General features: G+C 43.6%; 1 protein-coding gene across 5 annotated transcripts in view; it reads left to right on the forward strand.

The window, feature by feature from the left end:
• dazl (deleted in azoospermia-like) overlaps nt 1-25,311 on the forward strand; it is a 191,341-nt gene that overhangs the window by 73,799 nt on the left and 92,231 nt on the right. For all 5 annotated transcript variants that reach the window (XM_078538544.1, XM_078538542.1, XM_078538543.1 and 2 more), the window contains exons 4-5: nt 5,966-6,020; nt 17,532-17,598. In XM_078538544.1, coding sequence (XP_078394670.1) covers nt 5,966-6,020; nt 17,532-17,598 — 122 coding nt within the window. The remainder of the gene's footprint in view (nt 1-5,965; nt 6,021-17,531; nt 17,599-25,311) is intronic.

Consider the following 25,311-nt stretch of genomic DNA (forward strand, 5'->3'; position numbering starts at 1 on the left):
GGTCATCTCGTGGCTGGAGACCAACTTGGACTGGTGTGGGAGAAGGATGAATTCATTTGTTGTGATCCATGTAGGAATTAATGACGAATGTAGAGCTAAGAATGATGTTCTGTTGAGAGAGTTTTAGGAGTTGGGGCAAAATTAAAACAGAACCTCAAATGTGGTGTGAGCCATGTGCCAATTGGCATAGGGTCAGAGATTAGAAAATTAAATGTGTAGCTCAGTGGTATAGGAAGAAGGGGTTTTGATTCATGGGGATATAAAGAATGGGTGGGAAAATGGAGTTGAAGCTGAATATCAGCCATGACCTTGTTGAATGGTGAAGTCGGCTTGATGGGCCTTATGGTCTACTCCCTTTTGTTTATGTTCTTATGAAATGATTGCTGGAAGGAAGGAGCATCATGGCTCGTGTGTTGAATTGTTCCCTTTAGATTTTTGAGGTTTAAGTATTTATGTTTCTAGATTCCCTTTTGCTTTCCCACTGTGGCACTATTTCCCATTTGTGGCCTTTTTTTAAAAAAATGTTTTTAAATTTGTTTTCCTGCTAGCTGCACTTTTAGTTTTCAGCAACTAAATATCTAAGGATGAGAATTTCTCTTGCACTCATGGAGGAGGAAGAGATGTTTCTGAGGAGGAATTAAGACAGGTACAAGTACATCAGAGGTATTGTGTCTGTTCTGGTCGTTCCATCAGATGCAGGGTTTATAGACTTAGTTACAGCTATTTGGGGTATGCCAGACGTCATTACCCATGTTTCTCAAATGGAACAGTGACAGAGGCTACGTCATCTCTTTGACCTGTACCTTCAGCAACAATTGGAAGGACAGCTCTACCATTGGCTATGAAAGTGACAACTGCTTTGAATTTCCATGCCAACAAATCATTTCAAGCTGTTACTGGTGAAATCTCTCAAATAAGTGAGTATGTTGAGGTATCAAACAAGTGATGTGAAACATTAATAACTGGGGGCATTTCCGATTCCCAATAGCACTAAGAGGTCACAATACTGTTACCAGGTATAAGGTTTTTCTGACTGCAGAGCATAGATGGTTTGCTGGTGCTCAGCCAAGGCCTTATTCCCAACTTTGGGGTACATGTGAACAAAGAACTGAATCAATTAAAGTTGGATTGCATTATGCCTTCTCAGCTTTTCCAAAGGTATTTGTTATTGCTGCCCATTCTATTCTTTTCCAGCACTTCTCCACATCCATCTCTGTGCATTTGCTCTGGTATGATTCCAATCCTGCGTAAGCATGTTCTCAGCATATGTCTAGCGAATGTTTTTCTTCCCTACTTCACGCCACCTTCCAGATTCCCCAAGGATCTATCCTTGTCCTCTTTCACTTTCACCTTGTGTGTTGGCAGCATCGCTGCAAGTACTAGTCGCTTTTGACGTTTGCAGATCGTAGCCAGCTCCATTGCTTCTTGTAACCCTTCCTTGCTGTCAAATTACTAGATGAGTCACCAAATTCCTGCAGCTTCACAAAGCCATCACCTTCGCCCAACCTCTACTAGCTACGTTTCCCTGTTTCGGCTTCAGTCTTGGTACCCTCTTCGTTTTAGGATTTGCAGTTTAAAACTCAATCTAAAGACCAATTACTCCCACCTCTTAAACATGGACTGCTTCTGTGGCTACCTCAACCCTCTGCTACTAAAATCCTTGAACGTGACTTTGTCATCACAAGGCATAACTGCTATGTTAAAGGCACTGTTACATAAATGCAGATTGTCGTACTCTAATATCCTTTGCTGCCTTCATAGTATCTGCTCTTAAACTTGCCCAACAGTCTGCATAACTTCTGTCCTGCTCTCATCAACCTGATCCTTACTGCCTACTTATTCAAAATTCTGGACCCCTCAACGCTCCTAGAGGAACTAGGTGCTGCAACTATGCCACTGGTACGGACGGGAGGGGTTTTAATTTAAACAGCCCTGATTTCTCCCCCCTCCCCCAACCGTAAACAGGTGTTTTGATTTTGATTTCTCCCTTTATAAGCGGTGGCGCGTTTCTCAACTCCTCAGTTTTGGTGTGATCCAATTTCTATTAATAACACGAGAGGAGGGTTGCAAGGTAGCCTCCTTTTTTCATTTGTACAATAAGAGGGAGGATAGGGAAAGAGAGATTTACAGGGCAAAGACCACAGAATAAAGAATTATTGTTTTACGTGAGTTCAGAGTCAAAGTCCAAGCACTCCTTCAGAGGTTGACAGGTTGAAAACTGATGTTGAATATTTCACTTTTCCAGTAGAGATGGTTTCCACGATGAGAGAGGCACGCAGAGATTAGTCTTGTAGGCACTGGTGCAGAAGTTACAGTAGAAAGTGTAGATGGGGTCCAGTTATTCAAACCTGGACCAAGTCCTTTTTCTGAGCTGCTGTTTGCTAGATGAAAAATGGCAGATTGATTGGCAGTATAGCAAACTGTGTAACTGGTTCCTCCAGCTAGGGTGTCATGTCACATGACTCCCACCTGTCCACTTTGGCATTGACAAAGGATGTATATTCCTTTGTCTGGATTCTTGAGATTGTTAGTGTTCCAACCATTAAGAATTTCAACGGCGTTTTCAGGGTCCTTTGCCTTAGCAGACTGGTAGGCTTTGGTGGTTTATGAAGTGTAGATGGCCGTTGTAGAATTTCTTTTGAATTTGATCTCTGCAGCCACTGGGGTCGTTAACATCTCTATTTCATAAAAATATACTGAGTTCTTAGCTCCGTTACATACTGTTCAGAAGCTCTGTTGCATAATTATAAGACATGTCTGCTAGAACTCTAAAGGGATGATAAACAGTATCTGGCGGAAGGTTTTTCTGCTTCTAGACTGGTTTGTAGTACTTCAAAATCTGAGTTCCTTTCTGGAAGGATGTGGGGGTGGGGCTAACATTCCAGTTAGCAATTTTTCTGGAAAATCCCAATCTGATGGGTTCAACCATCTTCATGATCCCTAGCGCTTGTTGGATGCTAAGATTACCAGTTTAACATAGATCTCTGGGGAGACCACAATGTGTTTTCCCAGCTGGTAAGGTTTAATCAAGCTTTGGCTCTGGCACTCAGAATGGTCACAGGACAGTGTTTTGCTTGCCATTTCAACACACCATCCTGCTTTCATGCCCACATGTCCATGCTTGGCCTGCTGCAATGTTCCAGTGAAGCCCAGCGCAAACTGGAGGAACAGCACCTCATCTTCCAATTAGGCATTTTACAGCCTTCCGGACTTAACATTGAGTTCAACAACTCCAGACCATGAACTCTCTCCTCTATCCTCACCCCTTTTGGTGGCATCAATGATCTATTGTATGCAGAGGTTGATGGTGTGTCCCCAGCACACTGGACTCTCTCTCCAGTATTCAGAATTTGCATTCCATCTGGACCCCTTGCACTAGCATCTTACCTTCTAGATTGTTTAATTGAAAATTGTTGGCATCACATGGCCAGCTCCATTTCTCTGCTCCCCACACTAACCCTAACCTACTTCCCTCTGAACTTGCAGAACTTGGTTTTCTCAGGTCCAACCTTATGTTATTAAACTGCTAACAAGGGCGGCACCATTGTTTTCCAAACCAACCTCTTCCCTTGTAGAACTTCAATTCCACTCTGAGATCTCTTCCTACTACCACTGAACATCAAACCATCATTTCCAGAACTGTCATTGACCTCCTCTCTTCTGGAGACCTCACTATGCCCCCAGCCTCAAAAGTTCTCCAGACCACGCTCTTCTACTTCCCAAGATCCAGGAGCAGGACTGCCCTGGTACATCCATTACATCAGTTTGTTTTTGTGAAACAAAACTGTTCTCTTCCTATCTGAACTATTTTGTCTCCCCTTGTTCAGTGTCTTCCCACCTACATCCCTGACACTTCCAACATCCTCTGCTATTTTAATAGTTTTTAGTTTGGGCATAACCTTTCTCCTTTTCACCAAGGACAGTCAATTCCTTTACGCCTCCATGCCCCACCAGGGCAGTCTTGAGAGCTCTCCGCTTCTTCCTTGAATGGAGGCCCCTGTCAGTCCCCATCTAGTACCATGCTCCACTGTTGGCTGAATTTGTTCTCGTGTTGAACAACTTCTTCTTCAACTCCACACACTTCCAAATCAAGTGCTGCTTTAGGAACTTGTATGGTCCCTTTCTATGTTTGACTTTTCTTGGAATGTGTGGAACATCCTTTCCTCTCATCTCTCCTGTGGTACATTGATTGTATCCTTTCTATTTCCTGCTCTTGCGCTGAACTAAAAAAACTGGATTGATTTTCCTTTCAATTTCCATCCTTTCCTCATGGTCTATCTCAGACTCTTCCCTTCCTTGACCTCATAGACTGTACCTAGAAATGGGAGACAATCAATCAGTGACTGCTTTATGCTTGCTGAGTCCTGCAGCTACCTTGACTACACTTCCTTGCATGACTGTTCCATTCTCCCAGTTTCTGTCATGCCACCTTGCATAATTGTGCTTCCGAGGTGTGGTTCTTTATTTCCAACTGAGAATTCCCTTCCACTGGGGCTGACAGGGCCCACATACTGCCCACTGCATTCCCAACATTTCCCTCAACCGTTCTACTCCCTCCCAGAACCATGATAAACTATACCACCAGCCTCCACGTTCAACGGATGATTTTCTGCCACCTCCAGCGTGATGCCATCACTGACACAGCTTGCTCCTCCTATTGGCTCTGAAGAAGTCATACGGACTCGAAACGTTAACTCTGTTTCTCTTTCTACAGATGCTGGTAGACCTGAGATTTTCCAGCATTTTCTGTTTCTATTCCCTCCTCCCCTTTTCTTTCACCATTCTGAAAGGACTGAACCCTCTGTGATACCCTGGTTCTCCCCTTCACTTAGCACCTTCCCATTAAAGCACAGGAAATACAGCATCTGTCATTTTACCTTCTGCTTTCCAGGGCCCCAAACACACTTTCCAGATGAAAGAAATTTACTTGTAACCTTTCAAGTTGTATATTGTATAGTGTTAGCCATGGCTTAGTTGGTAGCATATTCTCCTCCTGAGTCAGAAGGTTGTGGGATTGATTCCCATTCCAGAGGCTTCAGCTCAAGAATCAAAGCTGACATGCCAGTGCAATATTGAGGGAGTGTTGATGAATATTTATTCCTCAATCAACATCAAAACACATTATCTGATCATTATCACATTGTGGAAGTTTGCTGTGCAAGTTGGCTGCTATGTTTCCTACATTAAATCATTGGCTATACTTCAAAAGTACTTCATTGGCTTTGAAGTGTTTTGGGTAGTGGGCATGAAAGGCACTTTATAAATGCAAGTCTTTGTTTTATACACCACTCAATTCGAGGAATTCAAATGCCGCCTTGTGGAATACCCCCATACAGTCTGCAAATGTGCCCCTGAACTTACAGTCACTTGTCATTCTGATTCTTGGCTCCACTCGTATTCTGACCCCTCTGTCCTACCTCTTCTAATGAAGATCAATAGCGTCACATCTTTCAGTTAGGCACTTTACGGTCTCTGGACTCAACTCAGCATTAAGTTAAACAATTTCAGGTTGTATCTGCTTATTTTTTTCACACAGCTGTTGGTAAGGTTTCTGCTATTCCTATATATGCCTCCTCTTGACACATCTTTGTCTCTATACATGTTTCATTAGCACCCCTTTTGTGATTTAATCTCTCCTGTATACCACCCTTTTGCAGATCTTTGTGCTTTCCTCCTCTCCCCTTTTCCCTGTCACTGTGCTTGCTTAAGATCTGTTACATCTCTTTAGTGTTTTCCTGTTCTGACAAACAGTCATTGACCTGAAATGTTAACTCTGTTTCTCTCTCCACAGATGTCACCTGGCCTTCTGAGTATTTCTAGCATTTTCCTGTTTTTACTTCAAAGTACTTAATTGGCTGTAATACCTTTGGAATGCCCTGAAGTTGTGAATGATGTCATAACAATGCAGGTTCTTTTCCTTTTCAATTGTATTTCTTATGAATGAATTTATTTTTTTCATGTTCAGATATGGCTTTGTCTCATTTCACAATGATGTGGATATACAGAAGATTATTTCTGAAGTAAGTGAAGTTTGTCTTTAAAAAAATAACCAGAATATTAATGTTTAACTATGGTTAAAAAGCCTACAGTCCTTTTTTTTCCAGCAAATTATTGATGACATTGCAATGTTTACTTTTTGGTTTAATTATTAATTTTCCAGTACTATCCTCATTTAGATGAGGTTTGAAAATATTTGAAGATGCTTAAAACGTTTGAGCTCACTTCCTTTCCTGCTCTCCAGATTCAGCTTTGAATTTGTCTATTTTTGGCACGCAGTATGGTACATGTTGCAGGGTGTTGGTTACAGTTTGGTGGATTGGAAGATGTCTTCGTAGTCATACATAGGTTAACTGTAAGTCTTTACTGACTGAGGACTATTTACAAATATACAGTAAAGGTTACAAGCTAGGAGCTGTCTCCATGCTTGGTGGTGTACACGGCTCTGTCCAACTCTAGACTGACCCTTGGTTTGGGTCATGTGCTCTCTTACATCACTTGGTGGGTGGTACTGTACTCAGACTCACATTAACCCTATATGTGCCAGACCCTTATCACACCTCCCCTAAGCCTTTATCCATTGTGATTATAGTTTACCTCATGTCTTTTGTTATTTCTATCATACATTTTCATTGTCATTACTACATTAACACTACCCCATCTCCCCCCTTCAAGTCCTTGAATTCAAAGGTTCAGGCAGTCTGGAGGGCTTAACTCTTCCACATCTTGTTCGCACTACTGTCGGGAGAGTGGTGGGCTCTGTCACTGGTTCTTCCTGAGGTTTGGAGGTTGTGCTGGCATCTGGGTATGCTCATCATTATCTCTCCATTACACAATGGGGACGGGCGGTCAAGGGATGAGGAGGCTCCTCCTGTTTCTACTTAATATGCCCTCTGTGGTGCCAATCAGGTAGGAGTGAGGTTGATCCTCGTTCTTTCTAATGACAGTATCTTCTCTCTCGGTGTTTGATCCAGGTCTTGTCAGCTTTCAGTAATTGTGGCAAGTGTCTGGTGTGATACCTTTTGTTGTAAGCAGCCTCCTTCTGCCTGTAAGACAGTGCTCTCTTGGATGTCCTGGTAATTCTTGGTTACCAGCCCTTGTATGAGTTCTTGGGCAGGATTGGAAGTTTTGTGCAGAGTTTCCTGCCCATCAGGAGTTCGGATGGGGACAGACCACATTGTAAAGGGGTGGACCTGTATGTGAGCAGTGCTGTGGGGAAGTCCTTGTTCTTTGAGTGATTTTACTGGATAGACCCTTCTTTCAGCCTCCCCATTTGACTGTGGGCCTATTGGGGAGCCGATGTGGTGGCGAAGCGCACAACGTACTCATTTGAAAAGTTTGGACCGTTATTGGGTGCTTTCTCATCCAGGATGCTATGGCTTGTGAACATCTCTTTCAGTGTCTTAATCACTGCCACTGTGGTAGCCGTATATAGTTGCCTCACCTCAACCCATCTGGAAGTAGCTCACCACTAAGGAATGTTTTGCTGTTGAAGACTAACAGGTTGACGCCAAGCCTCTCCCATGGCCAGGTAGGGAATTGTGTGAGGATGAGGGGCTCTCTTTGGTCCAGCCTGTGCAATGGGCACACCTAGCAGTTTGCATTGGTCCATAAATCACCTGGAAATGCCTGGCCACTAGACAGCAGATTGGGCACGTGCTGTGCGCTTGATGCCCAGGTGGCCCTCATGTTTTTATTTTATTTTTTGAAGGATCTCTGGCCGCAGGGAGACTGGGATGAGCAGCCGCTCATCATAGATCAGGAGGTCATCTATAATCGTAAAGCTTTTTGTTTGAACCAGGTTTTCGTGAACCCTCCATTTGACCTCTGCTGAGGCCTTCCTTGGTAGTATCTGCAAATGCAGGCACACACATTAGGCATTTGTTCATGGCGAATCTGTTGGAGTTTACTTGTGGTCGCTGTCAGGTGTCTCCTTGTCAATTGGGAGTACACTTCCAGTTGCTCGCTGAGATTTACACCCTTATTTGTTGGGAGGCTCATGTGGCCCTTGAAAGTGTCTCTGCTATTGTCTGGTTTCTACCTTGGTCATGTACTGTCTCGTAGGCAAACCTCATGAAGTGCAGGCGAAACCTCTGGATTCTGGGAGGCGTCTTAGCTAACTCCTTCTCGTCCAGTAAGGAGATGAGTGGCTTGTAATCTGTTTAGATTGTAACCTTGAGGTTGATAATATAGTCTGAAAACTTCTTGCGGACCACGTGACTGCAAGGCCTTTCTTTTCTGTGGCAGCATACCTTGTCTCCATGCCTGAAAGGCCCCGGATATAGGTTGGCGACTTCCACCCAGTTGTTCCTGGAACAGGACCACTCCCAGGACTGTTAACGAAGCATCTGCTGCTATGGTGGTGGGCAGGGCTGGGTCATAGTAGACCAGAATGTCTGTGGAGAACAGCATTGCTTTGATGTGAGTTGAATGTTGGCTCTTGAAGTGAGTCCCAGCACCATGCTTGGTCTTAAGAAGATGCCCTAAGTGTTTTGTGATCTTTTCCAAATTGGTAAAAATGTTGCCAGCTGGTTCACCTTCACCAAAACCTTAGGAATCTTTTCCATCAAAGCACTCAATTATCACTTGGGCCTTGGATTAGTCTGAATTGATTTGGAAGTGTGGAGACCTGATTTGGAGATCTGAAATTGAGCATGAGGTTGGGAACTTGCTGATGGTAGATGCACAAAAAAAACCAAAGCTGTGAAGCCCTTATTGCTGATGTGGCCAGGAATTGAATTGATGTTTTGAAAAACTTGCATTTGCCATTGTGTCAGCCCTGCTTCCTGCAGGTGCTCTTAAGACTGCTGTGAGTCTCTTGTCATGTTCACCCACCATTGCACTGTGAACTAATACATCGCCCATGTGACAAATGACCCCCTGAAGGCCCTACAAAATGGTCGACATCATACACTGGAATGTTTCTGGCGTCAATGTGATTCCAAACAGCAGGCAGTTAAAACAGAATCTGCTGAAGGGGGTAATAAATGTTGTTGTCAACAGCCTGGATTCCTCATCAAGAAGTAGTTCCAAAAGCCGCTGTTTGCGTCCAGTTTTGAAAATACTGTGCTCTGAGAGTTTAGTCAAGTTTTCATCCACTGAGGACATGGATATTCTTCTCTGGCTATGGCTTTGAGCTGTGTCAGGTTGCTGCAGATACGGATGGATCTGTTTGGTTCTGGAACAGGGACTATCCCAAGACGCCATGCAGTTGTTTGTGACTGGAGAGAAGATTCCCAGGTTTGTCATCTCATCCAGCTGCTGCAGCATCTGTTTTGAGAAGGTGGGGAATCTTGCATGATGTGAATAGGTACGCTGGTTTAACATCCTCAATTTTGACCCTTTATGCATTTTTCAGTTGCTCCAGTCCTGTGAAGAGTTTTAGGAACTATCGTTTGTACATAGAGCCAGACCCCTGCTGACTGACCTTGTCAGTCCTTTGTAACAGGTTAAGTTCAACAAGCTTTGTGGCTTAGTAACGAACAATCCGGTTGTGGATCACAGAGGGTCGCACGGATTGTTTTATTTTTGTATGTGTCGCCTGCAGCATGCCTTGCACCAGGAGCTTCAAGCCTCCCCCATATAGGGGTGTCATGGGCAGCATCAACCACTGGGTCACCGGCCATGGTTCTTTGTCCAACAGGAGTATTATGCTGGCAACTGTATCCAATTTAAAATTTATTAATTGGCCATTGACTGAAATGTCCGCATTCCAAAATGGAAAGCCAAGATCTTTGACCTCATTCATGAAAGATGGCTTGCCCTCTTCCGGGCTTGCAGGCACCCTCTTCCAGGCTTGCAGGCCCAGTCTCATGGATGATCTTTGGGCCTTCTGTGCATTTGAGTTTTTGTCTTGCAGTTTGTAGTAATGTCCAGTCCTGTTGCCCTGAAATCATTGGGCTGAAATTGCAAGACATAGATCTCACCTGTGGGGGTGCTTTGATCCACAGCATTGGCATGGTTGCTATGCTGGCTGGTTTGGGTATTGCTTTCCCTGGCCTGCAGTGTCCCTGTGTTTTTATTGCTTAACTAGTTGAATTGTGGCTTGGGTATTGCTTTCCCTGGCCTGCAGTGTCCCTGTGTTTTTATTGCTTAACTAGTTGAATTGTGGGTTGGCCTGTGCACCACAGTTATTTTCTCCCCTTAAAATGGCTCTGTGCTGCTCATGGAGTTTTGGCTGTCTAACTATCTGGATTGCCTTTTTGAGGGTTAGATCTTCCTTTCTTTGCATGAGGTCAGAGAGTGCGTTGTCCGCTTCTCCTACTGCTATTCAGATTTTAAGTCTCTGTATTCGCAACCTTCTACCGTCCTGTACAGACCATTGAATGAATCAAATGGGTTCTTCTGGCTGTTGCACTTGCTTGTTAAATTTTGCTCTTTTGAGAATTTCATTGCTTCTTATTTAGATTATAGTAAATGTCAAAAGATTTTAACACTTCTTCAAATTTAACAGATGATTCATTGATTTCCTGACTTGCAATAATGTTGTCTGCAATTGGGCCTAACAAGTAAAGCAGTGTTATCCTGCTCTTCTTCTGTCTTTTTGTCTAAACCTACAGCGATGTGCTATGTTGGGGACTTTGAAGGAAAAGATTCCTAATTATGTGGTTGATCTGGGCCTTGGATTAGTCCAGATTGATTTGGAAGTGTGGAATTCTGATCCATGGTTACATCTTTAAGTGTAGGTTCTGCTTTAAGAGCATTCCGTCACCATTCACTAGGAGACACAGGGATTTCCTGTGCTTGCTGCCTTTGGCAAGCTTTGCTACAATGGCAGCCGTGCTCATGGTTGCCTGGATTGACTGCCTACAGAGTTCTCTTCCTCGGTGTTTTATCTTAAAGTCACAAATTTGTCGAATCCTGGCATTTGCTTTCTCTTAGTTGAGTTTAGAAGTTGTGAATCTCCTGAATTATTAATTTTCTTTTAGTTTCAGAGTGAGCTCGGGAGCCATGTGTTCAGGCACCAACTAGGGGATCAGGTTTTAGCGGGTTTTTTCAATCTGCACTTCTGACTGAATTATTTAAAGATTCCTCAGGACTTGTAGCCTGCAGTTAAAAGATTTAGCTCACCCCTGTTAGGTCTGCTGGCATTGCCATCTGGGATTAGAAGCTGGCCTTCCAAAGGAGATTCAACAGAGTCTTCTGCTGCAGAAAGGAATTTTAAATTTCTGTCTCCAGCTTCCAAGCCTTTCTTTGGAGCTTTGTTTTGGTGGCTTTTCCTCTGCGTGTCTGCTCCTGGAGCTTCTTTTCAAGTCGGACTGCTTCGCTGAATTTTTTCTCAGTCTTCAAGCATTTTAGTTTTTCTCTGCATTGTCATTGGTTACAGTTTGGTAGGTGTGAAGAAGCCTATGTAGTCATACATAGGCTAACTAAACCTTTATTGACTCAGAACTATTTGCAAATATACGGTAAATGGCACAGGCTAGGAGCTGTCTCTATGCTTGCTGGTACACATGGCTCTGTCCACACTAGACTGACCCTGGGTATGGATCATGTGCTCTCATTCATCACTCTGTGGATGGTACTGTACTCAGTCCCACACTAACCCTATACATGCCAGACCCTTATACTACAGTAGTGAGCAGATAAAATTGATCACTTACTTTTTCTTCATGTAAAAGAAATTACATTTGTTTGTTCAAATTCTGGTTGGAATTGCTATTTTTTTTTTACACCTTGCCCTACATACAATAGATGAGGAAATGTGTATTGTTAAAAGGACACTTCATTTTTTAAAAGGAAATAGGTGTTCTATCAGACTTAAATTAAGAATATGAATTCAGCTTCAAATATATAATCCAAAGCCAGAGAGGCAGTATGTCTTGGATTTCTTCCTTTTTATAAATGATTTTTAAAATCATAAGAGATTATTCAGCTCATCATGCCTGTGGTGGCCCTCTGAAACAGTTGTCCAGTTAATCCCACTTCCTGCTCTTATAGCGCTGCAAATTTTTCTCATGTTTATCAAATTACATTATTAAATTATTTTTGAACCTGTTTCATCACTCTCAGGCCATGCATTCCAGACCATCACTCTGTAATTTTTTTTATCCCTCTAGCTATTTTTATTACCTTAAATCTGCATCCTCTAGTTACTGACCCTTCTGTCACTTGCTTTCTTATACTGTATCAAAAGACTTGAACACCTCTATCAAATCTCCCCTTAATTGTCACTGCTCTAGTAAAACGACCCCAATTTGTTTTTTCTATTTCACTGATATCTTTCATTTTTAAATAAATTTCCTCTGCACCCTTGCCAAGGCCTTGACATCCTACTTAGTGTGGTTCCCAGAATTGGACACAATACTCAAGCTGGGACCTAACCAGTGTTTTATAAAGATTTAGCATAACATGGAGCAGCGCATGGGACTTAATGGCCAAAATGTGACAGGAAATGGGTTCTGTGCACTGACTTCCACTCTTAATTTGGGTGAGTTGGGCTGGCTGCAGGTAACGCCCTCTAAACAGTTTAGTGATTTTAAATATGGTAATAGCTCAATTGCTGTTATATTTTACACAAGTTTTGCACTTAATTGCGCCTCCACAGTTTCCCAGATTTCTTGAAACTTGTATCCTTGCCTTGGTTTTAATTATGACAGGAGTTCACAAGGCTCATTAAAAGTCAGACAAATACTCTGTGGTCTCAGCTGCTTTCTTACTTATCAATGGGAAAGAATACTTTTTCCCCACAGCTGAGTGTCTACATCAAATGCCCACTCTCCTGCCAACATGTCATTTGCCTTCCTGATTGCTTGCTGCAGTTACATGCAAACTTTGTTCATTGTATGAGCACACCCCTAATGAACATCAACATGTACAAGTTTCATAGCTTTCAAAAAAAATTATTTTTTATTCTTCTGACCAGAGTAAATGATCTCGTATTTCCCCACATTATACTCCATTTACCATCTTGTTGCCCATTCACTTAACCTGTCTACATCTCTTTGCTGCCTTTCTGTACCCTCCTCCTCAACTTAGATTTCCACCTAGCTTTGTATCGTCAGCCAATTTAGACACTTAACTCTGTCTCTGTCTAAGTCATTAATATAGACTGTAAATAGCTAAGGCTCCAACACTTTGAGTACTCCACTAGTCACAGCCTGTTAACTTGAGAATGCCCCATTTATGCCTGTTCTTTGCTTCCTGTCCATTAACCAATCCTCTATCCATGCTACATGCCTCCAACTCCATGAACTCCTATCTTACGTGTTGACCTTTTTGTGTGGCACCTTTTGAAAATCCAGGTACACCAAAAATGGATAACATGGGAAAGTGGTGTAAAGTAATAAACCTTGTGATTTCCCTATAGAACTGAAACTTCACAACATAATACCTTCTCGTATACCATGTATATAACCTTGTGTAACTAAAAAGTTTTACCCTTTCTTGCCAGTCCCATGTAGTGCAACCCCATGGCTTCAGCAGAAGTAGAAGACAGGCTGCTATGATGCTCTTGGCTGACAGCTTCTCTGTTATGGAGTCTGAGGCCCTATGCAACACTGCTCCACTTGCACCTGTGCAGGGGCAGACTCTGCCATGGGAAGAAGAGACAGCATGTCATGTACTGACATGTTGGTAGTGGCTAATAGGTTAGAAGTGGAAGTGCTTTGAGTGAAGTCCCATTTCTATGCCCCCTTTCATCATCATTCATCATTCCACTTGTGGGCCAGCTTTAGCTCATTGTACACTCTGCCCCTTAAATAGCATTGTCATTATCAAAGTGTGCATGGACCTTTAATTGCCATGATTGATTTGCATGGAGTTGGCCATTCTATGCATGCAAGAAGACATAATCACAAGGCTGAGACATCATCCCACTTAAACTTGAGGCAGACAACTCCATTCTCTCTGCACTTGTGGACAGTGTACTTTGAAGGCCTCTCACCAGGCCGCACATTTTCTGCTGCCACTCATTGATTATTCTGATCATTGAAAAATGGGATACAGCATTGCTTTCCAACTGAAGGCTTGGAGAGGGCTGTCTGGTGTGGACCTGATCTTTCCCTGTCACAATTGTCAGCTGAACTGTACATCACCAAGTGCAAATCCAACTATCTAACTGGACCTACTGAAGTGAGAGTATCTTATCTGATGCATGGTAAGCTTGAGATCTATGATACTGAGCCCTCAGGAGGAATGAACTCTGAGGATTCGTCATCTGCAATGTTCATCAGCTACTGCAGGGCTTTTCTTTAAAATTAATTCTTTCACAGAGTGTGGGCATCACTGGCTAGGTCAGCATTTATTGCCCATCCCTAATTGCTCTTGAGAAGATGATGGTGAGCCACCACCTGAATCGCTGCAGTCCATGTGGTATACCTACAATAGTGTTGTTAGGAAGGGAGTTCCAGGATTTTGACCCAGCGATAGTGAGGGAATAGTGATAGTTCCAAGTCAGGATGGTGTGTGGCTTGGAGAGGAATTGCAGGTGATTGTGTTCCCATGCATCTGCTGCTCTTGTCCTTCTAGATGGTAGCGGTTGTGGGTTTGGAAGGTGCTGTCAAAGGAGCCTTGGTGAGTTGCTGCAGTGCGTCTTGTAGATGGTACGCACTGTTATTTCTCCGTGTTGGTAATGGAGGGAATCAATGTTGAGGTAGTGATGGGGTGCCAATCAACCAAGCTGCTTTGTCCTGTATTGTGTCGAGCCTCGTGTTATTGGAGCTGCATTCATTCAGGTAAATGTGATGGAATACCCTCCACTCCTGACTTGTGCTTTGTAGATGGTGGACAGGTTTTGGGGAGTCATGTGAGTTACTTGCTGCAGTATTCTGAACCTCTGACCTGCTCTTGAAGCCACAGTATTTATATGGCTGGTTCAGTTTCTGCTCAATGGTAACTCCCAGGATGTTGATAAGGGATTCAGGGATGGTAATGCCATTGAATGTCAATAGGGGAGATGGTTAGATTCGCTTGTTGAAATTGGTCATTGCCTGGCATTTGTAGCATAAATGTTACTTGCTGCTTATTAGCCCAAGCCTGAATGTATCCAGGTCTTGCTGCATATAGACATGGACTGCTTCAGTATCTGTGGAGTCATAAATGGCACTGAACACTGCAGTCACCACAAACATTCCCATGATGGAAGGAAGGTCATTGATGAAGCAGCTGAAGATGGTTGGGCCTCAGGCACTACCCTGAGGAACTCATGCAGTGATGGCCAAGGACAGTCACTCTCAGATCACCTCTTGAGTTAAGCTGTCTTGTCCATGCTTGGACCAAGGTTGTAATGAGGTCAGGAGCTTAGTAGTACTGTGGAACCCAAACTGAGCATCATTGAGCAGTTTATTGCTCAGCAAGTGTTGCTTGATCTCTGTCGATGTCACCTTCCAACACTTTGGTGATTTAGCATAGACTGATGGGGTGGTAGTTGGCTGTATTGGATTCGTCCCGCATTTTGTGGACAGGATATAGTTGGGTAATTTTCCATTGGCATCTACCCGGCAGTGTTGTAGCTGTACTAGAACAACTTGGCTAGGGGCATGGCTAATTTGGGTGTGCAAGTCTTCAGTACTATTGCTGGAATGTTGTCAGGGCCCATAACCTTTGCAGTACCCAGTGTCTTCAGCCATTTCTTGATATCACGTGGAGCGAATCAAATTGGCTAAAGACTGGTATTTGTGACGCTGTGTCCTTACGTCAAGGTCGAGATGGATCACCCACTCGGCACTTCTTGCTGAAGATGGTTTCAGATGCTTCAGCCTTGTCTTTTGCCCTGATGCGCTGGGCTTTCCCCATCATTGAGGATGGGGATATTTGTGGATTCTCCTCCTCTGGTTAGTTGTTTAATTATCCACCACCATTCATAACTGGATGTGGTGGGACTGCAGAGCTTAGATCTGATCTGTTGGTTGTGGGATTGCTTAATTCTGTCTGTCTATTACGTGCTGCTTCCTTTGTTTGACATGCAAGTAGTCCTGTATTATAGCTTTAGCAGGTTGATACCTCATTTTTAGGTATATCTAGTGCTGCTAGATTACCTGGCTTGATTGTAATGGGGAGGGTAGGGGTATGGCTCACCATGAGGTTGTGGTTGTATATGCTTCTGCTTCTGTAGACAGCCCACAATGCCTCATGGATGCCTAGTTTTGAGTTGCTTAGATATGCCTAGCAGAGAAAATAGATGATTGTTGTTGAGGCAAGGTAATGATGTTGCAACTTATTTTGAAGGTGATCGTATTTCACTTGCTGTTGAAATGAACTCCCCATGACCTGAGCGAGTGATTTTATTTAGCCCTGTCAACCAGGTGGTCGCCATCTTTGATCAGGGCAGATGCTGCTCATGTCTAGTACTTCCTGCTTGCCAGTTATGAATTGAGATCTGATCTCCCTCTAGCCTGTGATAGGGGAAAGAGCAGACCTATGATTTATAACCATAATGACAGCTAATAAACATTTTGACAATACAGCATGCAACTGAAGGGAATTTTGATCTATTAATTATTTACAGGTTTGGATATGGTTTCAATATATAAGATAATTGCCAAGCTAATAAATTGCATGATGGAAAGTCTTTCTAGCCATGTAAGGCTTTAAAAACTAAATCTCATCTACATCAGTATGGTTGATCAAATTCAGAGAGAAAAAGAAAGACAAGGAATCACAGACCTGAAATTTGAGCCAACTGCTGAAAACACGAAATGGATTAGTCGGTATCTGCAAAGAGGATTCATGTTTTGGAGGCAGTTTCTTTGCCAGAGCTCTGCTAATCTATAACAAAAACAGAATTACCTGGAAAAACTCAGCAGGTCTGGCAGCATCGGCGGAGAAGAAAGGAGTTGACGTTTCGAGTCCTCATGACCCTTCAACAGAATGAGGACTCGAAACGTCAACTCCTTTCTTCTCCGCCGATGATGCCAGACCTGCTGAGTTTTTCCAGGTAATTCTGTTTTTGTTTTGGATTTCCAGCATCCGCAGTAGTTTTTTGTTTTTATCTCTGCTAATCTATCTCTTCTGTTTACAGGTACTGCTGGACCTGTCATTTCCAACATTTTCTGGAAATCGCTCTCAATAAGTCACTCCATAAGCACCTCTATAGGAATATTATCTAATATACAGTCTTATCTATATTAAGTCTTGTTAAATATGTCTCATTTATGGTTTTCCCGTTATGTTAGCCTGACACAAAATGTGTTGAGCCTCACTGGTGTATATTAAGAATATCTAGTTTATATTCACCTAAGCTAGTAAAAAAAACTGTTGCCTTACAAGGTGATGGCAAGCCTGAAGTCCTTGTGACCTTCTAAAAATGGGTTTTCTACACACGATTGCAAGTAATTTGTGACTACCACAATGCTTGTACTATTTCCAAAGCTTGGTCTGTTTGCCTTTGTTTCGTTTTGTATCTATAGAGCATGTAGATCTGTTTTAACAAGGAAGTATCTTAAAGCTTGACTGTATACTAAAACTTTGACTATAGTCCAACCCTTTATTAAAGGTAAATGAAGTATGATTTTGAAAAACAGAATTGATTCCTAAGTGAAATACCATGTTTTGTGCTGAAGTGGGCATGTTGGTTGATTGTTTTCCATTTACAGTCACAGATCAACTTCAAAGGGAAGAAATTGAAGATAGGACCTGCAATCAGGAAGCAACAAGATTCATGTAAGTGGTTTTAATGTATAAAGGTGGTTAAGTTATGTAAATTACATTTTATTTAAAATGAGTTGAGACTGACACAGCCCTTCATGATGGTGAGGCATTTCAGTCAGTGGTAGTCTTGTTTGTCAACTCAGTTGTCAAATCCCCACCTTACTGTCTTGAAGGGTCTGCTGCTCTCATTCTGTCTAGCTCTTTGTAGTGGAATCTGCTGATCTCAAGCATCCTGTAACAAAGTAATGGCATGTTAGCTTTAGTGTAGATACCATAAAGGTGGGCTTGCACCTACAGCATCAGTAAGGTTGTATCTTGCACAATTTTGCACTCCTTTGTTTTAAGGAAAGTATTTTGTGTTTAGGTATTTTACATATTAAAATAAATGTGCCTGTTTGTAATGGTCTCTCCCCTGAATGCTTTTTAATTCCCCTTCCATAATGATGGGGTGGATGCACAATTTTCTATTATGGTAGCTGGTGAAAATTGATTTTCTTTAGTGATCAAGGCTGTAACAAAAGGTGGTTTGTTCTTCAACAATAACAGTTTGGGATATGGTTTCAATATTTAAGATAATTGACAGTGAAGAGAACATATAAGTGAGTGGGCATGATTTGGTCACAAGTGACTTGTTCCACCAACCAGTTTAAAAACATTTTGGCTCAGTAGTGTTATGCATATGAACATACAAATTAGGAGCAGGCCACTCAGCCCCTTGAGCCTGCTGTGCCATTTGAAAGATCATGGCTGACATGATTGTGGCCTCTACTTTGCTGTCTACCTACTACACCCTTAGATTCTTGACTGACAAGGGAGTCAATCTAACTCAGCCTTTAAAAATATTCAGTGACCCCGCCTCCACTGCTCTCTGGGGAAGTGTCCCACAGACTAACAACCTCCTTGAGAGAAAAAAATTCTCCATCTCGGTATTAAGTGGGTGACCCCTTACTCTTAAACAGTGCCCTCTAGTTCTAGTCTCTCCCATATAGGGAAACATCCTCTCAGCATCCACCATGTCAATTCCCCTCAGGATCTTTTATGTTTCAATAAGATCACCTCTCATTCTTTTGAACTCCAATACACACAGGCCCAACCTGTCCAACCTTTCATCAGAACGCAACCCCTTCATCCCAGGACTCAGCCAAGTGAACCTTCTCTGTGTTGCTAATGCAGTTATTCTTAAGTAAGGAGACCAATCCTGGACACAGTACTCTAGATGTGCTCTCACCAACAGCCTGTACAACTGTAACAAAACTTCCCTACTTTTATATTTCATCCCCCCTTGCAATAAACAACAATATTCAATTTCCCTTTCTAATTAATCAGTTGCTGTACCTGCATACTAACATTTTGTGATCCCTGTAGCAAGATGTCCTGATCCTATTGAACCACTGGGTTCTACAATCTCCATTTAAATAATATACTGCTTTTCTATTCTTCCTGTCAAAGTGGACAAGTTCACATTTTTCCATATCTACTCCCATCTGTCAGATTTTTGCCCACTCACTTTTCTTATGTCATCTTCGCTGTCAACAACAAACTTAGGAACTATACGTTTGGTTCCTTCCTCCAAGTCATTAGATCGTAAATAGTTGAGGCCCCAGTTATAATAAAGTTGCTTTCAAATTACACTCACTCCAAAGACTTTAACACAAAAACCAAAGCTGATTCCAGTGCAGCACTGAGGGTGCTTGATTTCGAGGTGCTTCTTTTGGATGAGACATTCAACCAAGGCCCCACGCAGATGGATGTAAAAGAACAAACTGCACTATTTCCCTGGCTGTTCCTCATTTATCCCAGTGTACTGGACAATATTTATCCTTCGGTCAACATGACAAAACAGATTATCTGATCATTATCACATTGCTGTTTGTAGGAACTAGCTGAGCGCAAATTAGTTGACTTTCCTACATGACAACAGTGACCTTGGCTGTAGAATGCTTTAAGTCATCTGATGGCCATGAAAAGCACGATACAAATGCAAGTTTTCTTTCTCTCTTTCCTTTTTTTTTCTCTCTCTCTCTCCCCCCCCCCCCTCTTCGTTCCCTCTTCTCTCTCTCTCTCTCTCTCCCTCTTTCCCTCTTCTCTCTCTCCCTCTTCTTTCCCTCTTCTCTCTCTCTCTCCCTCTTCTTTCCCTCTTCTCTCTCTCTCTCTCTCTCCCTCTTCTTTCCCTCTTCTCTCTCTCTCTCTCTCCCTCTTTCCCTCTTCTCTCTCTCCCTCTTCTTTCCCTCTTCTCTCTCTCTCTCCCTCTTCTTTCCCTCTTCTCTCTCTCTCTCTCCCTCTTCTTTCCCTCTTCTCTCTCTCTCTCTCCCTCTTCCTTCCCTCTTCAGTTTCTCTCTCCCTCTTCCTTCCCTCCTCTCTCTCCCTCTTCTTTCTCTCCTCTCTCTCCCTCGTCTTTCTCTCTTCTCTCTCTCTCTCCCTCTTCTTTCCCTCTTCTCTCTCTCCCTCTTCTTTCTCTCTTCTCTCTCTCCCTAGTCTTTCTCTCTTCTCTCTCTCTCTCCCTCTTCTTTCCCTCTTCTCTCTCTCCCTCTTCTTTCTCTCTTCTCTCTCTCTCCCTCTTCTTTCTCTCTTCTCTCTCTCTCCCTCTTCTTTCTCTCTTCTCTCTCTCTCCCTCTTCTTTCTCTCTTCTCTCTCTCTCCCTCTTCTTTCTCTCTTCTCTCTCTCTCCCTCTTCTTTCTCTCTTCTCTCTCTCTCCCTCTTCTTTCTCTCTTCTCTCTCTCTCCCTCTTCTTTCTCTCTTCTCTCTCTCTCCCTCTTCTTTCTCTCTTCTCTCTCTCTCCCTCTTCTTTCTCTCTTCTCTCTCTCTCCCTCTTCTTTCTCTCTTCTCTCTCTCTCCCTCTTCTTTCTCTCTTCTCTCTCTCTCCCTCTTCTTTCCCTCTTCTCTCTCTGCCTGTCCCTCTGCCCTCGCGCCCGCTCTGCCCGTCCCTCTGCCCTCGCGCCCGCTCTGCCGTCCCTCTGCCCCCGCGCCCGCTCTGCCCGCCCCTCTGCCCCCGCGCCCGCTCTGCCCGCCCCTCTGCCCCCGCGCCCGCCCTGTCTTCCCCCGCGCCCGCCCTGCCCGCCCCTCTGCCCCCGCGCCCGCCCTGCCCGCCCCTCTGCCCCCGCGCCCGCCCTGCCCGCCCCTCTGCCGTCGCGCCCGCTCTGCCCGCCCCTCTGCCGTCGCGCCCGCTCTGCCCGCCCCTCTGCCCTCGCGCCCGCTCTGCCCGCCCCTCTGCCCCCGCGCCCGCTCTGCCCGCCCCTCTGCCCCCGCGCCCGCTCTGCCCGCCCCTCTGCCCCCACGCCCGCTCTGCCCGCCCCTCTGCCCCCACGCCCGCTCTGCCCGCCCCTCTGCCCCCACGCCCGCTCTGCCCGCCCCCACGCCCACTCTGCCCGCCCCTCTGCCCCCACGCCCGTCCTGCCTGCCCCCGCGCCCGCTCTGCCCGCCCCTCTGCCCTCGCCTGCCTTGGTGGGATTTAAACCTGAGCCCCATGGCATTAGCATGGGCCTCTGGATTATGTTGATGTGAAGGGCCCTCTATTGCATATTAGGGCTACCTGTGATTTGTAGTGATCAGTTAACTTGCAAATCCCTTTTTAGTCTATCTGTTTCTAATTTAGCTGATTGCCTGCAGAAAGTGTAAGCAGCTAGTGGAATTCCAGATCAGTGTTGTTGATCTGGAAGCCAAACTACAGACAGCACCATGCAATATCAGGGAGGGTCGAAATACCTTGACACTTTTTGTACCAGAGGACTGTCACACCGATTATAATAGGGTCATATGTTTTGGTCAAAAGTCAGGGCAATAGTGTGTGACCGTGAGTGAAGCAGGAAGAGAGACCGAGCAGACAGTAGTGGAGGAGCCGCAAACATTGACGTTGTCAAACTGGTTTGAGGTTCTTGCAACCTGCTTGAAAGAAAGTGAGGTTTGTAGGGTGGATGAGCAGCCTGGCCATGACATCAAAGTACAGGAAGCCATTCAAGTGGGGGGAGCAAAAAGTGGTAGTAGGGGAAAGTATTGTCGGGGGCAGATGCTTCTCGGCAGCCAAAAGTGAGAATCTAGAAGGCTGTGTTGTCTGCCTGGTGCCAGAATTTGGGATTTCTGCTCAGCGCTGGTGAGCAACTTGCAATGGGAGGGGAAGGATCTAGTTGTCGTGGCCCATGTAGGTACCAGTGACATAGATAGAACTAGGAAAGAAGCTCTGCTTAGACGGTATGAAGAACTGGGCACTAAATTAAAAAAACAGAACCTCAAAACTGATAATCTCTGGATTATTACCTGAGCCACGTGCAAATTGGCATAGGGCAAATAAGATTAGAGAGATGAATGCATGACTCAAAGACTATGGGAGAAGTGGGTTCTAGTTCATGTGACACAGGCACCAATTCTGGGGAAAGTGAGGGCTGTACTGTTGGGACATTCTACACCTGAACTGTACTGGGACCAGTGTTCTAGTGAGTCGCATAACTGGGGGAAGTAGAAAGGGTTTCAAACTAAATAGTGGGGGCAAGGGATCAAATTTGGGAGGATGTCGTAACTCAAACAATAGAGATAAGGCAAGAGGGAAAGGTATTAAGATGGAACATGATAAACAGACTGTGACAGGAAGGGACAGTATAAATCTAAAGGTTAATCAGCAGATAAGGCTAGAGGCTACAAAAATAATAAAAGGACACCACTAAAGGGTCTATCTGAATGCAAGTAACATTTGAAACAAAACAAATGAACTGATGGCGCAGTTTGAAATAAGTCTGATCTGATAGCCAATACAGAGACATGGTTGCAGGCTGACATAGATTAAGATCTGAATATTGAAGAGCATATGACATTTAGGAAGGTTAGGAGCTAAGAAATGTTGGAGTGGCTCTGTTAATTAATGATGGTATTAGCACAATAGAAAGAGGTGACCTAAGTTCAGGAAACCAGGATGTAGAAGTGCTTTGCGTAGAGATGATAAATGATGAAGGCAAGAAGTCACTTGTGGGAGTGATGTACAGGCCCCCAACAGTAACATGGTAGGACAGTGTATAAAGGAAGAAATAATGGGAACTTGTCAGAAAGGTGTGGCAATAATCATGGGGGATTTTAATCTACATATAGACTGGAAAAACAAGATGGGCAAAGTAGCCTAGATGAGGAATTGATCGCATGTTTTTGGGATTGACTCCGGAACGTACTGTTCTAATAAACTATCAGAGAGCAGGCTATACTAAACCTGGTATTATGCAATGGGAGAGGTTTAATTAGTGACCTCATAGTGAGGTCCCTTGGGAGTAGCGATCATAACATAATTGAATTTTACATTTGGTTTGAGGGAGACAAGAGTGGGTCCAAGCCTTGTATTTCAAACTTAGATAAGAGCAATTATCACAGAATCTTTACAGTGTTGAAGGAGGCTATTCGGCCCATCGAGTCTGCACTGGCTCTCTGAAAGAGCATTCTACCTAGTCCCACTCCCCTGCCTTATTCCCGTAACCATGCACATTCATTCTTTTCAGATAGCAACCCAATTCCCTTTTGAATACCTCGATCGAACCTGCCCCCACCACTCTATGAATTTGCTCCATACTCCAACCACCCTCTGGGTGAAAAAAAATCTTTCTTTGCATTCCTTTTTTTACTCCTTTTGCCAATTATTTTGAATCTGCCTTCTAGTTCTTGTTGCTCTCTTGAGTGGAAACAGTATCTCACTACTTACCCTCAGGACCTTGAATATCTCTATCAAGTCTCCTCTCCCTTCTTTTCTCCAAGGAAAACACTTCCAACCTCTCCAATTTATCCTTATAGCTACAGTTCTTTATCCTTGGAATCATTCTTGTGAATCTCCTCTGTATTTTCTCCAACACCTTCACATCCCTCCAAGTATAGTGCCCAGAACTCGACGCAATACTCCAGATGAGGCCTAACTAATGTCTTATGCAAGTTCAACATGACCTCCTTACTCTTGCATTCAATGCCCCTGTTAATAAAGCCTAAGATTCTATGCTTTATTAACTGCTCTCTGAACATGCCCTGCCATCTTCAATGACTTATGTGCATATACCCTGAGGTCCCTCTGTTCCTGCACCTCCTTTAGATTTCCTTCCTTTATTTGATACTGTGTCTCCATATTCTTCCTGCCAAAATGAATCACCTCACACTTCTTCTCTGCACTGAACTTGCCTGCTACTTGTCTGCCCAATCCACCAACATGTCTATGTCCTTTTGAAGTTCAAGACTAGCCTCATCACAGTTGACAACATTTCCAATCTTCATATCATCTGCAAATTTTGAAATCATGCCCTGACCACCACAGTCTAGGTCATTAATATATATCAGGAAGAGCAAGGGTCCCAACATTGAACCCTGGGGAACTCCACTGCAAACCTTCCTCCAATCTGAAAAACAACCATTTATCGCTACTGTTTCCTGTCAATTACCCAATTCTTAACCAAGTGCCTACTTCCCCTTTTATTCCATGATCTAGAATTGTGCCTGTTCTGAGGCACTGTATCAAATGCCTTTCGAAAATCCTTCTACACCACATCAACAGCATTGCCCTTATCGACCTTCTCTATTACCTCATCCAAAGACTCCAAATTAGGTAAACATAATTTTTCCTTAATGAACCCATGCTGGCTGTCTCTGATTATCCTGTACTTGTCTAAGTGAGTATTGATTTTGTCCCGAACTATAGTTATCAAAAGTTTCGCTGCCACTGAAGTCAAACTGACCGGTCCATATTTGCTAGCTTTATCCTTTATTGAATAAGGGTATAACATTTGCAATTCTTTAGTCCTCTTGGAATCACTCCTGTGTCTAAGGAAGACTGAAAGATTATCACTCGTGACTCTGCAATTTCCACTCTCTCTTCCCTCCGTACCCTCAGAAGCATCTCATCCGGCCCTGGTACCTTATTTATTTTAAGTAACGCCACCTTCTCTATTGTAAATTCTTCTAGTGTACCTCTCACCTCAGGCTGGGTAGCATCTCCTTTCTTTGTAAAGACATATGAAAAGTACTTGTTTAATACCTCTACTATTTCTCTTGCCTCCATGTGCAGGTCCCCCCCTTTTTTAAATCCCTAATTGGGCCTACTCTTTATTTTACCTCATTTTCTTATTATTTGAGTATTGCTGAAAAAGATGTTTTGTTGAAGCATTTCTCATTGCACTCATCAGGACGATCGCAAGAATACCAATGTCAGGGGAAGCAACAACTTTATACTGTACGAGAAGAGTGTGCTGATTGGTTGGCAAGTGGACTCTAGTAAAGGCGTTGCCATGGAGAATGCACCAGTTAATGATTGACAGTTAACTGCCTAGCATTTTGAAATTTAAACCAGACAGCTTGACTCTGGTCAGGGCATTGCTCTAAGGAATGAACCAGCAAAAGGCTATCACTTGTTTAGCTGAAACAGAGGCAATGTGCGTATGTGTTCTTTCTGCCTGCAAAGAACAGGGCCCTGTGTTTTTAATATGTGGCTTCTAGTACACGCAAATACACCATACTGCGAGCCCAACTGACAATCTTACATTGGTTGTCAGCGCCGTTCTTAGCACACTCAGGATTATTTAGCAAATGTTATCCAATCGCAGAATCATATCTAATGTTGGACATTGTGTTTTGAGTTTTGCAAGCATGGGCTGGTTAGGTATGGTTTGTACTTTGCCCGTTGCAAACAGCGGAAGGAACATGCTGTTTGATCTGATCTGCTATTCTTTGGGATGTATGGCCTACATACCTAGCATCACACTGGCAGTGAAGTTCATA

This window comes from Cetorhinus maximus, chromosome 3, assembly GCF_964194155.1.
Source record: "Cetorhinus maximus chromosome 3, sCetMax3.hap1.1, whole genome shotgun sequence".
Lineage (NCBI taxonomy): Eukaryota > Metazoa > Chordata > Chondrichthyes > Lamniformes > Cetorhinidae > Cetorhinus > Cetorhinus maximus.